Source organism: Mya arenaria, chromosome 7, assembly GCF_026914265.1.
Source record: "Mya arenaria isolate MELC-2E11 chromosome 7, ASM2691426v1".
NCBI classification, from domain to species: domain Eukaryota; kingdom Metazoa; phylum Mollusca; class Bivalvia; order Myida; family Myidae; genus Mya; species Mya arenaria.
The window spans coordinates 20,487,230-20,509,922 of NC_069128.1; the positions used below are offsets into that span (position 1 = coordinate 20,487,230).

The 22,693-nt window shown below is 38.4% G+C and overlaps 1 protein-coding gene across 1 annotated transcript; it reads right to left on the reverse strand.

The window, feature by feature from the left end:
* Nucleotides 1-17,833: 17,833 nt before the first annotated feature.
* Nucleotides 17,834-18,919, reverse strand: LOC128240995 (C-C chemokine receptor 1-like protein 1). The gene has a single exon (XM_052957981.1). The coding sequence runs from the start codon at nucleotides 18,917-18,919 to the stop codon at nucleotides 17,834-17,836; it is 1,086 nt and encodes a 361-aa protein (XP_052813941.1).
* Between the last annotated feature and the right edge of the window lie 3,774 nt (nucleotides 18,920-22,693).

A 22,693-nucleotide genomic window follows, 5' to 3' on the forward strand; every position in this document is an offset into this window, starting at 1 on the left:
TTATGTGGTCAAACAGTATGTTAATATCAGTACAGTTTGATTATTTTTGTTGATTATATTATAATGTTTAATTTCTGAAAGCAAATAGATATCTTGTTACAATGATATCAGATTTATCATAAAAATGAAAATAAAATGAAAAAATAAAGATTTTTCTTGTCTATCAGGTGATGTCGTTTTTTTATCAATAATTCTAAAATGGAGGTAGGGTAATTCAAGTTTAAATAAGTGTTACTTGACGGTAAACATAATTCAAATTTTGTTTTTGGAACCAGGAAATGATACACATTAAGAAAATATCAAGCTGATCATAGTTTGAAATGATGCCCATAAGGGATTTTTTCAGATTCGAATTTCACGAGGCGCAAGGATTTCACGAGATTTTACCACTTGCATTAAAAGTCAATAAAATCATATTATGTCTTTTCACCTTTTAAAAGCGCATTACATGTATATCGTAGTATGTTTATTAAGGCCTTTGGTCAAGATTCCAAGGGAAATCAAATCTTCTACAGCCAAAAATGAATTTGATTTCAATTCATTATTTACATCGGTTCAGCAAGAGGACGAAGAACTGACCACATAACCACAACAATTAATGGACTGTTTAAAGAGTGTCAGGGGAACTATCCCTATTATAACGCATAAGTACTTACTAGAAGAGTAACAAGTAGTCAAGAAGTCCCCCCCCCCCCTTCTATGATGATCCAGAGTGTGGCTTACATTTATCATACAGATCTGTCCCCGGCGATGCACGTGTAGTCTATTTGTGTTGTTTGGTGACGCTGTGTTTCTCCCGGTGAGTATCTGTTTGCCCCTTATACTACTAAGCTTGTCACTGGAGGTGCCACTGTATTATTACACCCGCAATAAATGAACACAAAAACTTAGACAGTGGTTTAGAGCTCAGCTGGTTATATGTCTTTCATGGTAATACAAAACTTCTCTGAAAAATGTATTTGAATTTAAACGCAGACAATTCTGTCCATACACTCTATGAGGATATTCGTTTATGTGTTCATCAATATATTTTAAAGCGAGAATGTATATGGCACATTTACGTTTGCAGGATTTTTCTTCGCACCCTAAACGCTGTGTTGTTATGGACGTACATGCCGGTCTACTATGCGCTGTTTTGTTATGGACGCACATGCCGGTGTACTATGCGCTGTTTTGTTACGGACGTACATACCGGTGTACTATGCGCTGTTTTGTTATGGACGTACATGCCGGTGTACTATGCGCTGTTTTGTTATGGACGTACATACCGGTGTACTATACGCTGTGTTGTAATTGCCGTACATGCCGGTGTACTAAACGCTGTGTTTTAATGGTCGTATATGCCTTCGTACTAAACGCTGTTTTGTAATGGTCGTACATGACGGTATACTATACGCTGTGTTAATATGGACGTACATGCCGGTGTACTCAACACCGTGTTGTAATTGTCGTACATGCCGATGTACTATGCGCTGTTTTGTAGAGGTCGTACCTGCCGGTGTACTATACGCTGTGTTGTAATTGCCGTACATGCCTGTGTACTAAACGCTGTGTTTTAATGGTCGTATATGCCTTCGTACTAAACGCTGTTTTGTAATGGTCGTACATGCGGTATACTATACGCTGTGTTAATATGGCCGTACATGCCGGTGTACTCAACACCGTGTTGTAATTGTCGTACATGCCGGTGTACTATGCGCTGTGTTGTAAAGGTCGTACCTGCCGGTGTACTATACGCTGTGTTGTAATTGCCGTACATGCCGGTGTACTAAACGCTGTGTTTTAATGGTCGTATATGCCTTCGTACTAAACGCTGTTTTGTAATGGTCGTACATGCGGTATACTATACGCTGTGTTAATATGGACGTACATGCCGGTGTACTCAACACCGTGTTGTAATTGTCGTACATGCCGGTGTACTATACGCTGTGTTGTAATGGTCGTATATTCCGGTATTCTATACGCTGTTTGGTATTGGTCGTGCATGCCGGTGTAACTAACGCTGTGTTTTAAAGTTTGTACATGCCTTTGTATTTAAACGCTGTGTTGTAATGGTCGTACATGCCTGTGTACGAAACGTTGTGTTGTAATGGTCGTACATGCCGGTGCACTAAACGCTATGTTGTAATGGTCGTTCATGCCGGTGTACTATACGCTGTGTTGTTATAGTTGTACATGTCGGTGTACTATACGCTGTTTTGTATTGTTCGTGCATGCCGGTGTTCTATACGCTGTGTTGTAACTGTCGTACATGCCGGTGCACTAAACGTTGCCTTGTTATGGTCGTTCATGTCGGTGTACTATACGCTGTGTTGTTAAAGTCGTACATGCCGGTGTACTATACGCTGTTTTGTATTGGTCGTGCATACCGCCGGTATTCTAGAGCGGAATAGCGGGGCGCTCCGCCCTGCCCTTTTTCCGGTCCCCCACGCTGCCCCTATTCCTACCTAATTAGCGCCACGCTGTTTTAATCCCATCAACTGCCTTGTTTGACACTTGATAATCAGCAATTATGCACAGCATGTGTCTGTCACTGGCTTGTTTACAACTAGCGCGTGTAAAAAATCGATACACACAGCACGCTATATGCTTTAAGCGCGGTTCCCGGTGTTAATGCTGTACTAATAGCGTATAGCGGTATAAGTGTGAACAACATGTCGGCATTTATTGTTTGATGCCGTAGACAGAATTAAGAAGTTAGGAAAGTAATTATCGAAGCGGTATTTAATGATAGAGCTGGGGAGAGATGAAATAGATTGATAATGAGGTTAAATAACGATAATTAGACCGAATTACCTCGGCTACTTTTTAATGTTTTTAAATTACTTGAACTCGCTAAAAGACGAAAATGGAGTTGAGAAAAGGTAAGAAAATGTGAATTACTGTCGCATATATTCGATTTTAGTCTGATAGATAACACTTCTTGTACGTAATACGATATTAAGTTCTAGTGATGCCTTCCTCTAAACGGAAGCTTGTGCAAAAAGATCGTGAGCTATCTAAAATAGCTAGGAATAATCGTTCGATTTCGGACTTTTTTGGAGGATGTAAAAGGTACGTAGATTATGATTATTCATGATTTTACTAGTTGTCTAGGTACAAAAAAACAAACATTATTGTCTGTGCAAAACATGTAGACCCTGACAAGACATTTGATTTCAGACTCGGAAGACCGACACATATAAGATTATTCTTTATCATTTCATTTAGATTTATTGTTCCTATTGGAAAACAGTGAATGCCACTTCGGATATATTTATGATTACAATTGCAATAATGTGATATTTGATACTTTATAATCAAAACTGAAATATTTCATGTAGATTAACCCTCATTGTTTTCAATTTTCTGTTTATAAGTATCTATCTTTGTTTTCAATTATTTAGAAAAGCCTTTATGGAATTTACAAAAAGCAGTGTAGATCTAGATCTGGTATCCCATTTTAATCTGGATCTACTGGATAATGTACGCCTAGATTAAACATTTCCCATGAAAAACCCAATGAAGTCACAACTTTTTTCCACTATGAATTTCACATATGATCAATAAGACACTGGCCCTGCATTCACAAACTTCTCAAAATGAGATATTGCTAAAAATTAAGGGTGGTTAATAAAATAGTATCTAAACACGACACCGAAAATAAGACAAAACTTTCCATTTTCAGTGTTGACCCTGGAGATTCTGATAATGGATCGTCTTCTATCGCAGAGACAACCAACTCCCAGCCTCCTACGGTGGTGGAACCACATACATCTAACATCTCAGTGGAAGATTCCCCACCGGCTACACCTACCAGAAAGACTGTAAAAACTAAACACCGGGTGGGGTTTGATTCTAAGTGGAAAGACACTAGGCCATGGTTGTATACAAGAAGTGAAGAGTCTGACAAGGGCCAAGTAGATGTAATGTTTTGTAAACTGTGCCAAAAACATAACACTAAAGGTCTCAATGGCAGTGCGATATGGAACATTAAAGGATGCGCCACCCTGAGACAGGACAAAGTCGCAGATCATGAGAATTCGGATATGCACCGTAAAGCTATGCGCATCGAGACTGAGGTTCAGTTGGACATTGGCACGGCCTTCCGGGACAGATTACCAATGGGACCAGAGGAGTTCAAAGCTGTCACATGTGCAATGAAAATTTTACATTTTCTAATCAAACACAACGTCCCACAAACAACCGTATTTAAGGACTTCATTGACTTTGCCACAACTGAACTTAAGTGTCCAGACCTTAAGCACTTAAAGCAGGGGAAGAATGCCACCTACACCAGCACCACAACAACAGACGAGTTTCTGCAAGCCATGGTGGAAGACATTGAGGAGACTGTGAAGGAGCGTGTGCTGGAGAGCCCCGGTTATGCGGTTATGACAGACGAGACTACGGATATTTCAAACAAGAAGCACCTCGCCTTCTGCGTGAAATATGTCGACCAGGTGAGCGGTGAGACATGTGTGGACTTTATCAAGGATGTAAGAGTGTTTGATGGCAAAGCAGAGACAATCTTCAATGAGACAAAAACAGTGATAGAGGATCTGAGTGTAGATAAGTTTGTAGCCTTTGCGTCTGATGGGTGCAATACCATGATTGGTAAAAAGACAGGTGTGTCCACCAGACTAAAGGAAATGAAGCCGGAAATTGTTACCATCCACTGCCACAACCACCGCCTAGCTCTCGCCGCAAAGGACAGCTTTGAGTCCATCAAGGTGATGAGGGATACTGACGACCTCCTGACACACAGTACTACCATTCATCGGGTAACAGAACTGCTTCTCTAGAACGGATCCAGAAGGTGCTTGATGACAGCGGCAAGAAGAAAATCAAGCAAGCTGCCCACACACGCTGGTTGTCACATCTGGATGCAGTCACTTCCTTGAGAGACACTTACCAGGCAGTAAACATGGATCTGGAGAACGCCATAGAGGCTGGAAATGACAAAGTGAGACTCGGCAGTGGCCCTAGTGCCAATGGACTCGTAAAAAACTGAAGATGTACCAGACCATCCACCTCATCTTCTTTCTCTGCGATGCCTTGAAGCCACTGACAACACTAACCATGATCTTCGAGAAGAATAAAATTGACCTGTCCACCATCAAGCCAAGGAAGGATTCAACAATTTCAGATCTGACTCGGTTGAAGGAGATAGAGGGCCCAAGCACCAGGAAAGTTGTGAAGCTGTTAGCTGACCTGGACATCACACCAACAGAGGTCCAGATTGGTGCAGTGAAAGCTGCAGAACAGGAATTCATCGACAACCTTATTCACCACATCAACATCAGACTTGCCTCATCAGACATCATAGACAACATGAGTGTGTTCAACATGGATGAAAAATCGGCCTTTTACGGCGATGATGAGATAATGCATCTGGCTGAACACTTCAAAATGGATGTTGACAAGGTTCTATATGAATGGGACAGACTTAAGGATGCAGTTTCAACTCTGGACTCTGAAGTTGTGTCAGGACCAGTCAACCTTCTGAAAGTGTTCCAGAAGATGAAGGCAACTACAGGTGACTTTGGGGCTGATGTGGAGAAGCTTTGTACTACAGCAGCAGTTATTCCTGTGAGCACTGCTGAAGTGGAAAGAGTCTTCTGGCCCGCACCAAGACGGACCTGCGCAACAGACTTGAAGTTGAGTCAGTACATCATCTCCTGATGATTCACAGGAATGATCAGTACCTGGACTTCAACAGAGCTTTGAAGAGGTGGCACAGCCAGAAGCCCAATAGAAGGATTTGAGTTGATCCATTTACTTAATCGTTGCTAAGGCAGGCCTTAAACAAAATATTTGTGAAAACAGAAAACTTTTCAAAGAGTCTTAAGTCATTTTTTAATAAGTATACCTTGCCCAGAGTGCTCCTTATGGGTCGCATCTGTCTGCTCAATTCTGCATTTATTACATTGCAAGTATGGTTTAAAGTAGATGGGTCACTCAAACTGTTGTGTCTTGTGAAAAAGTGTTGTGATATGTGAGAAAGTGCTGATTTGTGATTTCAGTGAATGGGCTGTTGGTAAAACTTAAACTTGCTGCATAATTTATAAATTATTTATTAGTTGTAACCCATACCACCCTGAAATATTTCCATTTGCTAAGCTTCTTTTTCAAAGACAAATAATTAAATTCTTTATTTTTTTAAATAATTTAATTTACATACTATAGAAAAAAAATGTGAACAATGTAGACTATGTTTTTCATAATTTTTAGTACATGTCTCAGTCAGTACAATTATTTCCCACATTTTCACATAAAACACTACAGGCATGAATATTATTGGAATATGTGTGAAAGAATGGTACTGGCTGATGATTTGATAGCCAATAGATTGTCTTTTGATTAATGTTTTGAGGATTAATGCATCTACATGAATAAAATTCTTAATTATCAACAATTGCTTGTCAAGTTGTTTTTTGCTACTTTGATTTATTTCCATTATTTTAAAATGAGCATGTGGACATAACACTTAATATGTTTAACACTAAACACATGTTGTACTTCTTAAACACTCTAACGACCGGCTGCCGCTACATATGCTACCCTGCCCTGATTTTGGTGCACCCTGCCCTTTTTTTGGCCCACCCTGCCCCTTTTTGGTCTCTAGAATAATCACTATTAACCGGTGTACTAAATGCTATGATGTAATGGTCGTGCATGACGGTGTAATCAACGCTGTGTTGTAAAGGTCGTACATGCCGGTGTATTTAAACGCTGTGTTGTAATGGTCGCACATGCCGGTGTACTAAATGCTGTGTTACAATGGTCATACATGCCGGCGTATTAAACGTTGTCTTGTAAAGGTCGTACATGCTGGTGCACTAAACGCTGTGTTGATAGTGGGGTACATGCCGGTGTACAATACGCTGTTTTGTTATGGCCTTATCCTCCGATGTACTATACGCTGTGTTGTAATGGTTGTACATGCCGGTGTACTTAACGCTATGTTGTTATAGTCGTACCTGCCGGTGTACTTAACGTTGTGTTTTATTGGTCGTACATGCCGGTGTACTCAACGCCGTGTTGTTATTGTCGTACATGCCGGTGTATTATACGTTGTGTTTTTATGGTCGTACATGCCGGTGTATTATACGTTGTGTTTTTATGGTCCTTCTTGGTAGTGTACTAAACGTTGAGTTGTAATGGTCCTTCATGCTTGTTTACTCAACGCTGTGTTCAAATGGTCGTACATGCCGTTGTACTTAACGTTGTGTTGTTATGATCGTACATGCCGATGTACTTAACGCTGTGTTTGTATGGTCGTAAATGCCGATGTACTGAGCGTATGTGGACGTACTTACCTTTGTAAATTTATCAAGAACTGTCTTATGTTACAGTTCAAGCCCCAATTTCTCGGAAGTATAACAGGCTAAAGCCCCTTATTTCATTTAGACAAAAACGTTGCTTTTTCTCGAGTTTACATATAGCAAAAAGTAGTTTATCAGTATTATCTTTAAATAGCTTTCAATAATAGTCTCAAAACTCTTTAATATGAGAGAATAAAATACATTTTACCAAAACAAATCTAGTCTGCATAGCTTAATTCTGTTATAAGGGACTTGAGATGTTTCGAAAAAGTGAAGTCAAATGAACATTTCCTTGCTTTCAATTTGTGCATGGAAACTAATTGCGTCTCATAAACGATTAACTGGATCGTTTTATGAATTTGTAGATTATTTGAAGTTTAATTAGCTGATCTAATGAGTGTTTATGCAATTTTAACTGCTTATTGACGGAAGGAACAATCATGAACATACGCCTTGGAGAGGTGTTGAAAATTAATATTTTTATTTTAAGATTAATTAAAGTAATAAAAGCGCCATTTTCTCTAATTCACACAAACGTAAAATTTATAAAATACAAACAAATTGCGTTTCAGTGTATCCGATAATTGTTATTATTGCGCAGAAAACCATAATATAGCCATTCCACTGGAAGGCAAAAATAGCCATTTCTTGTAATCAATAATACTCGGTAATATTTTCATTTATTGGTTGTCTGACAATAAATCGGGAAAAGAGACAAAAAATCATTATGCTGTTATATTCAATACCGTTGCTGAAAAACCGCCACCTATCCGAAAGACAGTGACATATAGAAAACTGAACTCAATTGATATAGACTCCTTCAAAAGTGACATTGAAACATCAGAAATTTTACGTGACAATCTTGAAAGCACAGATCCCGAACAACTTGTAAGAGTAGATACAAATGTACTATCAACCTTACTCGAAAAACATGCCCCACTTCAAACAAAGACAATAGTGTTACGACCTTCTTGTGCCTGGTATACTCAGGAGTTACATGACGCAAAACATCTGCGGCGTAATTGCGAAAGAAAGTGGCAATCATCTAAACTGACTGTTGACCACGAAATTTACCGAAATCAATGTGCAAAAGTAAATAATATGCTGGTAGAGGCTAAAGCGAATCATTATTTGGATAAGGTAGCAGCTTGTGGTGGCGATCAAATACAATTGTTTCAAATCACAAAAGATCTACTGAACGATCCAACTGAGACATCTTTACCTACAAACATAAAAACTCATAAATTGCCACAAGAGTTTAGTAACTTTTTTGTTAAGAAAATAGAAACCATCAGAGATGAGATAAAATCAAAATTAGTTCTTAACCTAGTCGAATCAGAAACAGAACAATTGAGTGTTGAAAATAGTCCGACTCACTTTGAAACAGCATCAGCAGAAGAAGTTAAGAAAATAATCAATAAATCTTCCAATAAATCATGTGAACTGGATCCGATACCAACATGGCTATTAAAATCATGCCTCGATGAACTTTTACCATTTCTTTCGAACATTATCAACATTTCGCTCAGCACAGGAAACGTTCCATCAGAGTTTAAAGGATCTTATGTTCGACCTCTTTTGAAAAAAACAAACACTGGATCAAAACATTTAAAAAAAATATAGACCTGTTTCAAATCTATCATTTGTATCAAAGACACTAGAAAAAGTAGTGAGTTCTCGCATTGATGAACACTTGACAGAAAATCAGCTTCAAGAAAAACATCAATCAGCCTATCGTAAATTCCATTCGACAGAAACTGCACTTATCAAAGTCCAAAATGATGTTCTTAAATCCCTTGACCATGGTAATGCAACCATCCTAGTAATGCTAGATCTATCGGCAGCTTTTGACACAATCAAATTGTTACAAAGACTTGAAAATGTGTTCGGAATCGCTGAAAAACCACTTGAATGGATAACATCATACCTTCAAGATAGAAAACAGACAGTATACATTGATGGGGTGGTGTCAAACCCGGTCACACTGAATTTAAGTGTTCCACAGGGGTCCGTATTAGGACCAAAATTTTATACAATGTACACTAAATCCCTTGGTGCCATTTGCAAAGAGCATGGGCTGCAATACCATCTCTACGCCGATGACTCACAGCTGTATTTATCTTTCAAACCATTAGATGGCATTTCTAAGGAAGAAACATTACAACGCATTCAATCGTGCCTTCGAGACATAATATCATGGATGAATCTAAACATGCTCAAACTTAACACTGATAAAACAGAAGTCATTATGTTCTCATCTCCTCATAACTCCAAACACATTAAAGATCTATCGGTAACCGTCGGTGACTCGAAAGTTAAACAGTCTGTTAATGTAAAAAAATTAGGTGCCATCTTTGATTCAAACATGAACATGGAAGAACACGTTAATTCAGTATGCAGATCATGTTATTTACATCTTAGACAAATAGGCAGAATTCAGAAATATCTGACAATCGATGCATCTAAACAACTTGTGACTTCATTGGTTATCTCGCGCCTAGATTACTGCAATGCACTACTGTATGGAGTTTCTCAAACATTACTCAACAAACTGCAGATCGTTCAAAATACAGCTGCCCGCATCATCACCATAACCTTGCGGTACGATCATATCACACCTGTTCTTAAAGAACTACATTGGCTTCCAGTGCAATACAGAATTCAGTTTAAAATTTTAACGCATACCTACAAAGCTTTAAACGGAAAATCACCAGAATATTTGGAAGAAATGCTATGTGTTTACAAACCACGAAGAAATCTGCGATCTCAAAACAAAGCACTTACTTGAGTGATACCAAAAAGTTAAACTGTAACCTACGGCGACCGATGTTTTGAATATGCAGCTCCGAAACTGTGGAAAGATCTACCATCCGGTGTGAGAGACTCAAGTTCATTGTGTTCTTTCAAACGTGCACTTAAAACACACTATTTCAAACAGGCGTATGAGTAGCATTTTACCAGAAATGATCTGTGACAGTGATTCACGAAGACTGTGTGACCATTATGTGATTTTAAACATAATTTTACAACCTGTTCTACCATGATCTTTTAGTACAGTTACATATCCTATGTAAACTGTTTTAGATTATTGATACAATATAAAAATGCAATTTAGATGTCAGGCGTAAATTATATTAATATCATTTTTAAATTTTTTCAAAGTTTCGCTAGACTATTTTTTTATCGTATGATATTGATATTTATTGTTTTTAATTCAGACGACCAGTTAAATACCACATTTCATTTTATTGTGTTTCATATTTTTTAGTATGTTGTACATTTATTGTTCAAAAGCTGTCTAGTATTTTAATGATATTGCTTGTAGTTAGCTATCAGATTATATCGTTGTAGAGAGCCTTTGAACGTGTATATGAAAAGGGCGCTATATAAGTTTGGTAAATAATAAATAATAATAATGCTAAGGATTTTCACATCCATGGACAAATCTAGTTATTCTATTTTGAAAAAATGAGAGCAGATTTTCAAAGTGTGTTCTAAGATAAGAAAACCAAACAGTATCTGTGCCATAGTTCAGCCACATGGAACTTAGTGTCAACTCAGATCATTCGTGCTGTATCTGTGTCATAGTTCACCCATATGGAACTTTGTGACAACTGAGACCATTCGTGTTATATCTGTGTCATAGTTCAGCCATATGGAACTTTGTGACAACTCAGATCATTCGTGTTGTATCTGTGTTGTAGTTCAGCTATATGGAACTTTGTGACAACTGAGATCATTCTTGCTGTATCTGTGTCATAGTTCAGCCATATGGAACTTTGTGACAACTGAGATCATTCGTGTTGTATCTGTGTCGTAGTTCAGCCATATGGAACTTTGTGACAACTCAGATCATTCGTGTTGTATCTGTGTCATAGTTCAGCCATATGGAACTTTGTGACAACTAAGATCATTCGTGTTGTATCTGTGTCATAGTTCAGCCATATGGAACTTTGTGACAACTCAGATCATTCGTGTTGTATCTGTGTCATATTTCAGCGATATGGAACTTTGTGACAACTCAGATCATTCGTGTTGTATCTGTGTCATAGTTCAGCCATATGGAACTTTGTGACAACTCAGATCATTCGTGTTGTATCTGTGTCATAGTTCACCCATATGGAACTTTGTGACAACTCAGATCATTCGTGTTGTATCTGTGTTGTAGTTCAGCCATATGGAACTTTGTGACAACTGAGATCATTCGTGTTGTATCTGTGTCGTAGTTCAGCCATATGGAACTTTGTGCCAATTCAGATCATTCAAGTTGTATCTGTGTTGTAGTTCAGCCATATGGAACTTTGTGACACCTCGGATCATTCGTGTTTTATCTGTGTTGTACTTCAGCCATATGGAACTTTGTGACATCTCAGATCATTCGTGTTGTATCTGTGTCGTAGTTCAGCCATATGGAACTTTGTGACAACTCAGATCATTCGTATTGTATCTGTGTCGTAGTTCAGCTATATGGAACTTTGTGACAACTCAGATCATTCGTGTTGTATATGGAACTTTGTGTCAACTCAGATCATTCGTGTTGTATCTGTGTCATAGTTCAGCCATATGGAACTTTGTGTCAACTCAGATCATTCGTGTTGTATCTGTGTCATAGTTCAGCCATATGGAACTTTGTGTCAACTCAGTTCTGCCGTGCTATATCTGTCGTGTTATATCTGTGTCATAGTTCAGCCATATGGAACTTTGTGACAACTGAGATCATTCGTGCTGTATCCGTGTCATAGTTTAGTCATATGGAACTTTGTGACAACTCTGATCATTCGTGCTGTATCTGTGTCATAGTTTTGTCATATGGAACTTTGTGACAACTCAGATCATTCGTGCTGTATCTGTGTCATAGTTCAGCCATATGGAACTTTGTGACAACTCTGATCATTCGTGCTGTATCTGTATCATAGTTCAGCCATATGGAACTTTGTGACAACTCAGATCATTCGTGTTGTATCTGTGTCGTAGTTCAGCCATATGGAACTTTGTGACAACTCAGATCATTCGTGTGTTATATGGAACTTAGTGTCAACTCATATCATTCGTGCTGTATCTGTGTCATAGTTCAGCCATATGGAACTTAGTGTCAACTGAGATCATTCGTGTTGCAGGTGTGTCATAGTTCAGTCATATGGAACTTAGTGTCAACTTAGATCATTCGTGTTGCAGGTGTGTCATTGTTCAGCCATATGGAACTTAGTGTCAACTGAGATCATTCGTGTTGCAGGTGTGTCATAGTTCAGTCATATGGAACTTAGTGTCAACTGAGATCATTCGTGTTGAAGGTGTGTCATAGCTTAGCCTTATGGAACGGCATGTCATTTCCCGTATAGTTTTCTTACACATACATGACACTCCATTGGTATTATATGTATCCCGCTTGGTATGTGATTTCTGCGTTTTGCATGTCTCTTTGGCGTATGTATTCGGTTTAACTTATCAAATACAGGTAAAATCCTACTTGTATTTTTTTTATCTGTGACAACCAGGAAACGGAACAGAGAAATAGAAATCAGAAAACTCAACACAATTTATTTACTAACAGTTTTACAAGAAAACAAAATCAAATAAGTAATTCTAAAATTTAAAAACCAAAAGTTCCCAAAATATCTTCAACGATCCTTTTTGTTGATGTCCACATCTTTATATCCACATGAAATATTGAACACACTATATCGCAACTATAGTAGCCCAATAACAGTGTCAGAATATTTCGCATAACAGTTTGAAATGTAATACTAATAAAATAATTAAATTTGATTTAAGATTATAGAAATGTTTAGCTGGTATAACTTTTATGGAAATTAAAATTTTACACAAGGAGCCAAGATTAGAGAAGTGAGCCCTTACATACCAAAAAGGATTGTTCCAGAACATACTGCAAAAATCTTCAAAAACTGGTTCTCAAATTCTATTAAAAATCTTGTTCATTCTTAATATTCTATAGATGGAATAAAAAGAAAATGCTTAATCAATACACTCTGAAAAATAGCATGAATGGTTCATTATCACATCTCCTAGCATGAATGGTTCAGTATTACATCTCCTTACATGAATGGTTCAGTATTACATCTCCGAACATGAATGGTTCAGTATCACATCTCCGAACATGAATGGTTCAGTATCACATCTCCTAACATGAATGGTTCAGTATCACATCTCCTAACATGAATGGTTCAGTATCACATCTCCGAACATGAATGGTTCAGTATCACATCTCCTAACATGAATGGTTCAGTATCACATCTCCTAACATGAATGGTTCAGTATTACATCTCCTTACATGAATGGTTCAGTATTACATCTCCGAACATGAATGGTTCAGTATCACATCTCCGAACATGAATGGTTCAGTATCACATCTCCTAGCATGAATGGTTCAGTATCACATCTCCTAGCATGAATGGTTCAGTATTACATCTCCGAACATGAATGGTTCAGTATTACATCTCCGAACATGAATGGTTCAGTATTACATCTCCTAACATGAATGGTTCAGTATCACATCTCCTTACATGAATGGTTCAGTATCACATCTCCTATCATGAATGGTTCAGTATCACATCTCCTTACATGAATGGTTCAGTATTACATCTCCTAACATGAATGGTTCAGTATCACATCTCCTTACATGAATGGTTCAGTATCACATCTCCTAACATGAATGGTTCAGTATCACATCTCCTTACATGAATGGTTCAGTATCACATCTCCTAGCATGAATGGTTCAGTATTACATCTCCTAGCATGAATGGTTCAGTATTACATCTCCTAACATGAATGGTTCAGTATTACATCTCCTAACATGAATGGTTCAGTATTACATCTCCTAGCATGAATGGTTTAGTATTACATCTCCGAACATGAATGGTTCAGTATTACATCTCCGAACATGAATGGTTCAGTATTACATCTCCTTACATGAATGGTTCAGTATCACATCTCCTTACATGAATGGTTCAGTATTACATCTCCTTACATGAAGGTTCAGTATTACATCTCCGAACATGAATGGTTCAGTATTACATCTCCTTACAAGAATGGTTCAGTATTACATCTCCTTACATGAATGGTTCAGTATCACATCTCCTTACATGAAGGTTCAGTATTACATCTCCGAACATGAATGGTTCAGTATTACATCTCCTAACATGAATGGTTCAGTATTACATCTCCTTACATGAAGGTTCAGTATTACATCTCCTAACATGAATGGTTCAGTATTACATCTCCTTACATGAAGGTTCAGTATTACATCTCCTTACATGAATGGTTCAGTATTACATCTCCTTACAAGAATGGTTCAGTATTGCATCTCCTTACATGAATGGTTCAGTATTACATCTCCTAACATGAATGGTTCAGTATTACATCTCCTTACAAGAATGGTTCAGTATTACATCTCCTTACATGAAGGTTCAGTATTACATCTCCTAACATGAATGGTTCAGTATTACATCTCCTTACAAGAATGGTTCAGTATTACATCTCCTTACATGAATGGTTCAGTATTACATCTCCTTACATGAAGGTTCAGTATTACATCTCCTTACATGAATGGTTCAGTATTACATCTCCTTACATGAATGGTTCAGTATTACATCTCCTTACATGAATGGTTCAGTATTACATCTCCTTACAAGAATGGTTCAGTATTACATCTCCTTACATGAAGGTTCAGTATTACATCTCCTTACATGAATGGTTCAGTATTACATCTCCTTACAAGAATGGTTCAGTATTACATCTCCTTACATGAATGGTTCAGTATTACATCTCCTTACATGAATGGTTCAGTATTGCATCTCCTTACATGAATGGTTCAGTATTACATCTCCTTACATGAATGGTTCAGTATTACATCTCCGAACATGAATGGTTCAGTATTACATCTCCTTACAAGAATGGTTCAGTATCACATCTCCTAACATGAATGGTTCAGTATCACATCTCCTTACATGAATGGTTCAGTATCACATCTCCTAACATGAATGGTTCAGTATTACATCTCCTTACATGAATGGTTCAGTATTACATCTCCGAACATGAATGGTTCAGTATTGCATCTCCTAACATGAATGGTTCAGTATAACATCTCCTAACATGAATGGTTCAGTATTACATCTCCGAACATGAATGGTTCAGTATAACATCTCCGAACATGATTGTATGGTTCAGCATCTATCAATTCATAGTATTATTATGCATGAATTTTATGCCAAGAACATAATATAGACGATTTATTTTAAAAAAAGACAGTGGTTACTAGTTACTAGTACAAACACTGATAATTACAACAATCAATCAAAACGCCGATGGCGCTGCCAGAAGGGAATGGATGAGTCGTTATAAAATAGTTCTACTACATTCAGTACCAACAACAAGACTTATTTTGAAGCGAAGCATCAAGACGTCGCGATGTTTTAAAAAAATACTATAAAAGGAAGCAGATTCAGTTCACCTGCATACCAAGTTTGAGGTACTTTGATACAAGCATTCTTCTGTTATTGAACGCAATCGAATGTTGAGCTCAATGTCACCACGACCTAGACGTTCGACTCACTGACGTCAAAATAGGTAGGGTGCTGGTCATGTTCAGGGACCTAAACCAAGAACGAGGTCTCCAGGCCTATGGGTTCTAAATTATTAATAGGAAGCTGCGTATTTTCAGTTAACGGTCACATCGATCTTGACCTTTTGACCTACTGACCTTAAAAGCAATAGGGTACATCTGCTGGTCATGAATCGCATGCACACTAAAATTGAGGTCCATGGGCCATAGCGTTCTTCAGATATTGACCGGAAATCGATTTTCAGCTGAATGTTACCACTAACTTGACCTTGGATCCCCTGACCTCAAAATTAATGTGGTTCATCTGCTGACTGCTGGTCATGACCAATCACACTACCAAGTGTCTTTTTCTTTAATTGGTTTATGCATCTATTTGATCATAAAGGTTGGTTTTTATCATTCATATGTTATCGGTTTTTTTTACAATAATACTGTTGGCTGATCCATTTTGATTACATGACCCTTCATGGTACATCATTGAAACCTATTCAAAACTGACGTCGCGTTTCTTCGCGACGTCAATTATGTGATTCAGCCGCATAATGGTAACAATTGACAATGCAGTAACACTAATGCGCCCCTTCTGAATTATTATGCTTTTAGCCAGTCCAAAACGTGTTGCCTTCTATGAATTATCGCGTTCGTAGCCAGTCAGAATATCCATTCAATCGTGACATATCTGCCTTCTCCGGACCTCCTCCCCCCTCTAAAAAATGAAATGAAATTTTCCAAGTTATATATTTGTTTTCAATATAGGAGAAAAAGTAATAAAATACGCCCAAAATGCACCATTTCAGACTAGAAATTGTAGATTTATCCTAACAGAATACCACCAAACCCCACTGGCAAAACTTTTCGGAAGAGGGGGCACAAGTAAAAAGGTTACGCCCCCACCCTAAACTACACCCCCTCTTACGTCAATTCCTTGACCCGCCCCTATTAAAAGTTTTATCAACATTACCCAATATCCAATGTATTTCGATCACCTTTTAATGGTATTCTGATTTGAAACTAGTATGCTTCATAATGCAAATCGAGGAAGTGAGGATTGTTATTTTCATAATTTGTGTTTTCATTAATGCTGTTTGACCACTGGTCGTCTAGTAAGGCTGTTGTAGCTGTTTGACCACTGGTCGTCTAGTAACTGTTGTAGGTGCTCGACTTCTCTGACTTGAACAGCTACGACACGCTTGCGATCTACCTCCGGCCATAATCTCCCCCCCTTGTTATACAATACGTTACACTGAGAATGGCAAAGTCATGAAGTTTGTACGAAACATATTATAGGTCGTGTTTTTTTTCTTTTAAATAACAGAGAACAGTTTTATCAACAACAAACAACAGCACTAAGCTGCACTTTGTAAAATTGTAACGCAAAAACATGCTTTTATATTTTCTTTTCTCCTTTTAAACACTGTAATCATAGGGTAATTAACATTGTTGTTTACTGTTCGGAGGTATATATTCGAAGTCGTCCACAGCTGGGAAAACCATAAACAAATATTGGAGATATCTCAGACTGAGGTAGGCAATATGGTTTCCCAGCTATGTGCGAGACCTGATAACTCCCGCATTGTACATGACAATGTTAAATAACTTATTTATACTATACCTTCATTATTGCAAATGTTTTAATAATTAAAATAATTTAATGACAAACTTTTTGACGTTTTGTCACTTGATCATATTTACTACAGAGGCTTTATGTCACTCTAACTTTTCGAACTTCATTCGGAACCTTTTCACGCGTTTCGGTTTTTATCAGCTAGGTTGAACATGGGAGCTGTGAATCGTACAATACAGAAAAAATCCAAGATTGTTTGTACGTGCGTGCGTCTCGATACGGAAATATATTGTACGGTCACGTGTTAAAGAGGAGAGTCTTCGAATGAACGTAAATAATAGGTATAGAATAAAATTAAATTATGTAACACGTACCTTACTTATTTCACACTGTATTTCTTTCCGTCCTTATCACTTTTATCAAGCTGATTACAGTCACATTCGTTCTTGGTTGCCTCAGAAACGTAAACGTTACCCACAAGTAGAACGTGTCATAAATCTTCTTTGTTAGTCGTTTCCATTCTTGTTTGAACATTGTGCCACTTACAAAATAAAGAAAAAAGTTGAAGGTGAAATTACAATACAGCAGAAGGACAAATATAGTCTCGTATAAGTCCATCCTTGCTTTGCCTCTTGGAGACTCTATCTGAATTTTTTGTTTAAGAACACTAAATATTGTGAAAGGTAAGGTCGTTACCATAAAGAACCCAGACACAACAAATAGCATTTTCGCTGTAGATTTTTTCCTGCTACCGTATACACTTAGTTTACTGACAGGATTAACTTTACGCCTCTGTTTTATTTGAATTACTATTGTAGCAACTATGTTAATGTTTCCTACAATGATTATAATTACCGGAATAACGTTTAGTACAACCAAAATGAGCAGGTTCCATGTATTTCTATAAAAACGGTTAAAAGCATCGTTAATCGGTGTGCAGCGATAATAAACGTCTATGACATCGCTGTTATTTCCATATCTGTATCGCGTTTCTAGATGTTTTCCAAACAAATAATGGGACGAGAACAACAGACACGCCGCTAATAAAGTACACGAAGCAATGACTGCGTTTTTGGATGTGAGTCGTTCTCTTGCAATGATAGGCCATTTGGTAAGAAAAAGTCTTTCTGCGGTCATAAACACAATTAGCCAAATGGAGTAGCCAGCTGAGGCATGCACTATCCAGTAGCGAACATTGCAATTGAATTGTGACTGATCTTCAACAATAATACCAGTCACATGCTGTTTGATCTTTGCTACAGTCGCAACCCATAAGAAGACGATGTCAGCGCCAGCTAAGGATAGCAAATACACGCTGGTGGATAATCTTCGTATATTTGGTCGAGAGAGTACGATTATATTTAAGATGTTACCAGATGTGCCCACTGCAATCTGGATGCCTGGAACAATCAACCACAGCCAATAATGGATGAGACATTCAGTGAATTGATGGGGATCGCAGCTCTCCATATGTTGCTATTGAGCCTTTTTAACATCCATATAATGAGTAGAGTCACTCTCTTCCCCTTTTATTTAAACAAAATATATCAACTGTTTTTTCTCTGTCTGACCCCTAATTCCAGACGTGTTTTTTTCTTCAAAATAAGGTTACCACTCGTAACCTATCGCTATTCTCATTATTTGGTTGTCTATTAGTGCTCTCACGACCACCCTTCCCTTACATTTAAAAATATAAATGAACATTATATCATGATCTAGCGTTTTTATACCGAACTCGACGGAAATAAAACAATTCAAATTTAAGTTTTTCTAGTTATTGTAATTTTGATGCCCAGGTTTGTTTCCTTTTACATCATTCATCATTAGGCACAAGCAATCATCATTCATGTCAGTGGTGTTGGTGTACAAATGCCTTTAGCTATTGTAATTGTTGTTGTTAATAGTGAGCCATTCATTATCTTTAAACTATTTCTTTAAAGTTTAACACTTTGTTTAACTATCACTAATACCGCTGCTGTTCTTTTGTTTTGCTATAATGATTTTTCATAATGTTTAATTATGTCCGCTTCTTTATCACCGCTTCGCCAGGTTTATTTATGCCCGCTTCACCATGTTTAATTATGTCCGCTTCAACGTTTATTTATGTCCGCTTCGCCGTGTTTATTTATGTTTATTTATGCCCGCTTCGCCGTGTTTAATTATGTCCTCTTCACCGTTTATTTATGTCCGCTCTGCCGTGTTTATTTATGCCCGCTTCGCCGTGTTTATTTATGCACGCTTCGCCGTGTTTAATTATGTCCACTTAACCATGTTTAATTATGTCCGCTTCACCATTTATTTATGTCCGCTTCGCCGTGTTTATTTATGCCCGCTTCGCCGTGTTAATTTATGCCCGCTTCACCATGTTTAATTATGTCCGCTTTACCATGTTTAATTATTTCCCCTTCACCATGTTAATTTATTCCCGCTTAACCATGTTTAATTATGTCCACTTCACCGTTCAATTATGACCGCTTTTCCATGTTAATTTATGTCCGCTTTACAATTTTGAATTATGTCCGCTTCTTTATCACCACTTCGCCAGGTTTATTTCTGTCCGCTTCAGCATGTTTAATTATGCCCGCTTCTCCATGTTTATTTATGCCGCTTCACCATGTTAATTTATGTCCGCTACGCCGTGCTTATTTATGTCCGCTTCGCCGTGTTTATTTATGTCTGCTACGCATTTTTTAAGTATGTCCATGTTTGTTTTCATCCGCTTTACTATGTTTAATTTTGTCCGCTTCAACATGTCCAATTATATTGTATAGCCATAAGTATACCAATACACAACTGAGAGATAAAAAAACTCTTGAACGTAGCAAGCCTCCCTCTATAGAGATAGGAAGCGTTAATAGTCTTCCGTTCATATACAACGTTTGCTGCAGTCACATGCGATACTTTATATATTAACCAATATAAGCTCTATTGGAAAACGTAGGAAAGTTTCTTCGACCGCAAGGACAACTTTGCAATGCAATTTTGAAAAGATCGTTTTTTTAACACAGAACGAATAAACCAAATAAATACAAATTTGTTGTACAGAGTTTGGAAAACAAAACTTATATGGTGCTTGATGCATTTTGGCACTGAAAATCCTTAGTAATGAAACAGCAACAACATGCTTTGCAATATATGCTATTTTTCGCAATTCTGATACAACATTTACGAAAAACTTGGCTCATAGTCTTACCGGAAGCCCGTACCCTCATACCCATTCAGTGTTTTATGCATATTGGGATTTCTGAAAAATGCCATTGAGCCCGGGTCTACAGTGCCGACGTGGAGCAACGCCAGTGATTTGTACGACTTATTATAAGTTTCATTTTGATACCCATCACTGGGCCTGTCTTCACCAATACATCAGTCGCATATTTAAACGAACGAAGCGAATAATCCCCGACCCCTAATTGGACTGTTCTTATTACTGTCTTATAATATTTTAATATTTAGAAATATCATTTTCAGATGGGAACTTATATTATCAACTTAGTTTTTGTCGTAAAACTGGTCCCTGGTTCTTCTGTCTTTTCATCTTTATTTGTATCATATCGTTCTATCTAATATACATTCGGAAGCACCACTTGCGTAGTACCGGGTAGAAGGGGGCATGTATACCAACTCATATGCCTTGTAGGACTGAGTGTTGCAAGGGCATGCATTATGACGTATGTGCCTTATTGGACTGGGTGTTGCAGGGGCAAGTCTAATGACGTATTTGCCTGGAAGGAAATAGTGTAACAGGGGCATACCTAATGACGTATTTGCCTGGTAGGACTGGATGTTGCAGGGGCATGCATAATGACGTATTTGCCTGGTTGGACTGAATGTTGCAGGGGCAAGCATAATGACGTATTTGCCTGGTTGGACTGAATGTTGCAAGGGCATGCATAATGACGTATTTGCCTGGTTGGACTGAATGTTGCAGGGGCAAGCATAATGACGTATTTGCCTGTTTGGACTGAATGTTGCAGGGGCAAGCATAATGACGTATTTGTATGGTTGGACTGAATGTTGCAGGGGCAAGCATAATGACGTATTTGCCTGGAAGGACTATGTGAAGCAGGGGCAAGCATAATGACGTATTTGCCTGGTAGGACTGGGTGTTGCAGGGGCATGCATAATGACGTATTTGCCTGGTAGGACGACTGGGTGTTGCAGGGGCATGCATAATGACGTATTTTCCTGGAAGGACTGGTTGTTGCAGAAGCATGCATATTGACGTATTTGCCTGGTTGGACTGAATGTTGCAGGGGCAAGCATAATAACGTATTTGCCTGTTTGGACTGAATGTTGCAGGGGCAAGCATAACGACGTATTTGTCTGGTTGGACTGAATGTTGCAGGGGCAAGCATAATGACGTATTTGCCTGGAAGGACTATGTGAAGCAGGGGCAAGCATAATGACGTATTTGCCTGGTAGGACTGGGTGTTGCAGGGGCATGCATAATAACGTATTTGCCTGGAAGGACTGGTTGTTGCAGAAGCATGCATAATGACGTATTTGCCTGGTTGGACTGAATGTTGCAGGGGCAAGCATAATGACGTATTTGTCTGGTTGGACTGAATGTTGCAGGGGCAAGCATAATGACGTATTTGCCTGGAAGGACTAGGTGAAGCAGGGGCAAGCATAATGACGTATTTGCCTGGTAGGACTGGGTGTTGCAGGGGCATGCATAATGACGTATTTGCCTGGTAGGACGACTGGATGTTGCAGGGGCATGCATAATGACGTATTTTCCTGGAAGGACTGGTTGTTGCAGAAGCATGCATAATGACGTATTTGCCTGGTTGGACTGAATGTTGCAGGGGCAAGCATAATAACGTATTTGCCTGTTTGGACTGAATGTTGCAGGGGCAAGTATAATGACGTATTTGTCTGGTTGGACTGAATGTTGCAGGGGCAAGCATAATGACGTATTTGCCTGGAAGGACTAGGTGAAGCAGGGGCAAGCAAAATGACGTATTTGCCTGGTAGGACTGGGTGTTGCAGGGGCATGCATAATGACGTATTTGCCTGGTAGGACTGGGTGTTGCAGGGGCATGCATAATGACGTATTTGCCTGGTAGGACTGGGTGTTGCAGGGACATGCATAATGACGTATTTTCCTGGAAGGACTGGTTGTTGCAGAAGCATGCATAATGACGTATTTGCCTGGTTGGACTGGGTGTTGCAGGGGTATGCATAACGACGTATTTGCCTGGTAGGACTGGGTGTTGCAGGGGCATGCAAAATGACGTATTT

Coding starts and splice junctions, on each gene's coding strand:
- LOC128240995 (XM_052957981.1), bottom strand. CDS start 18,919: ATGGAGAGCTGCGATCCCCATCAATTCACTGAATGTCTCATCCATTAT.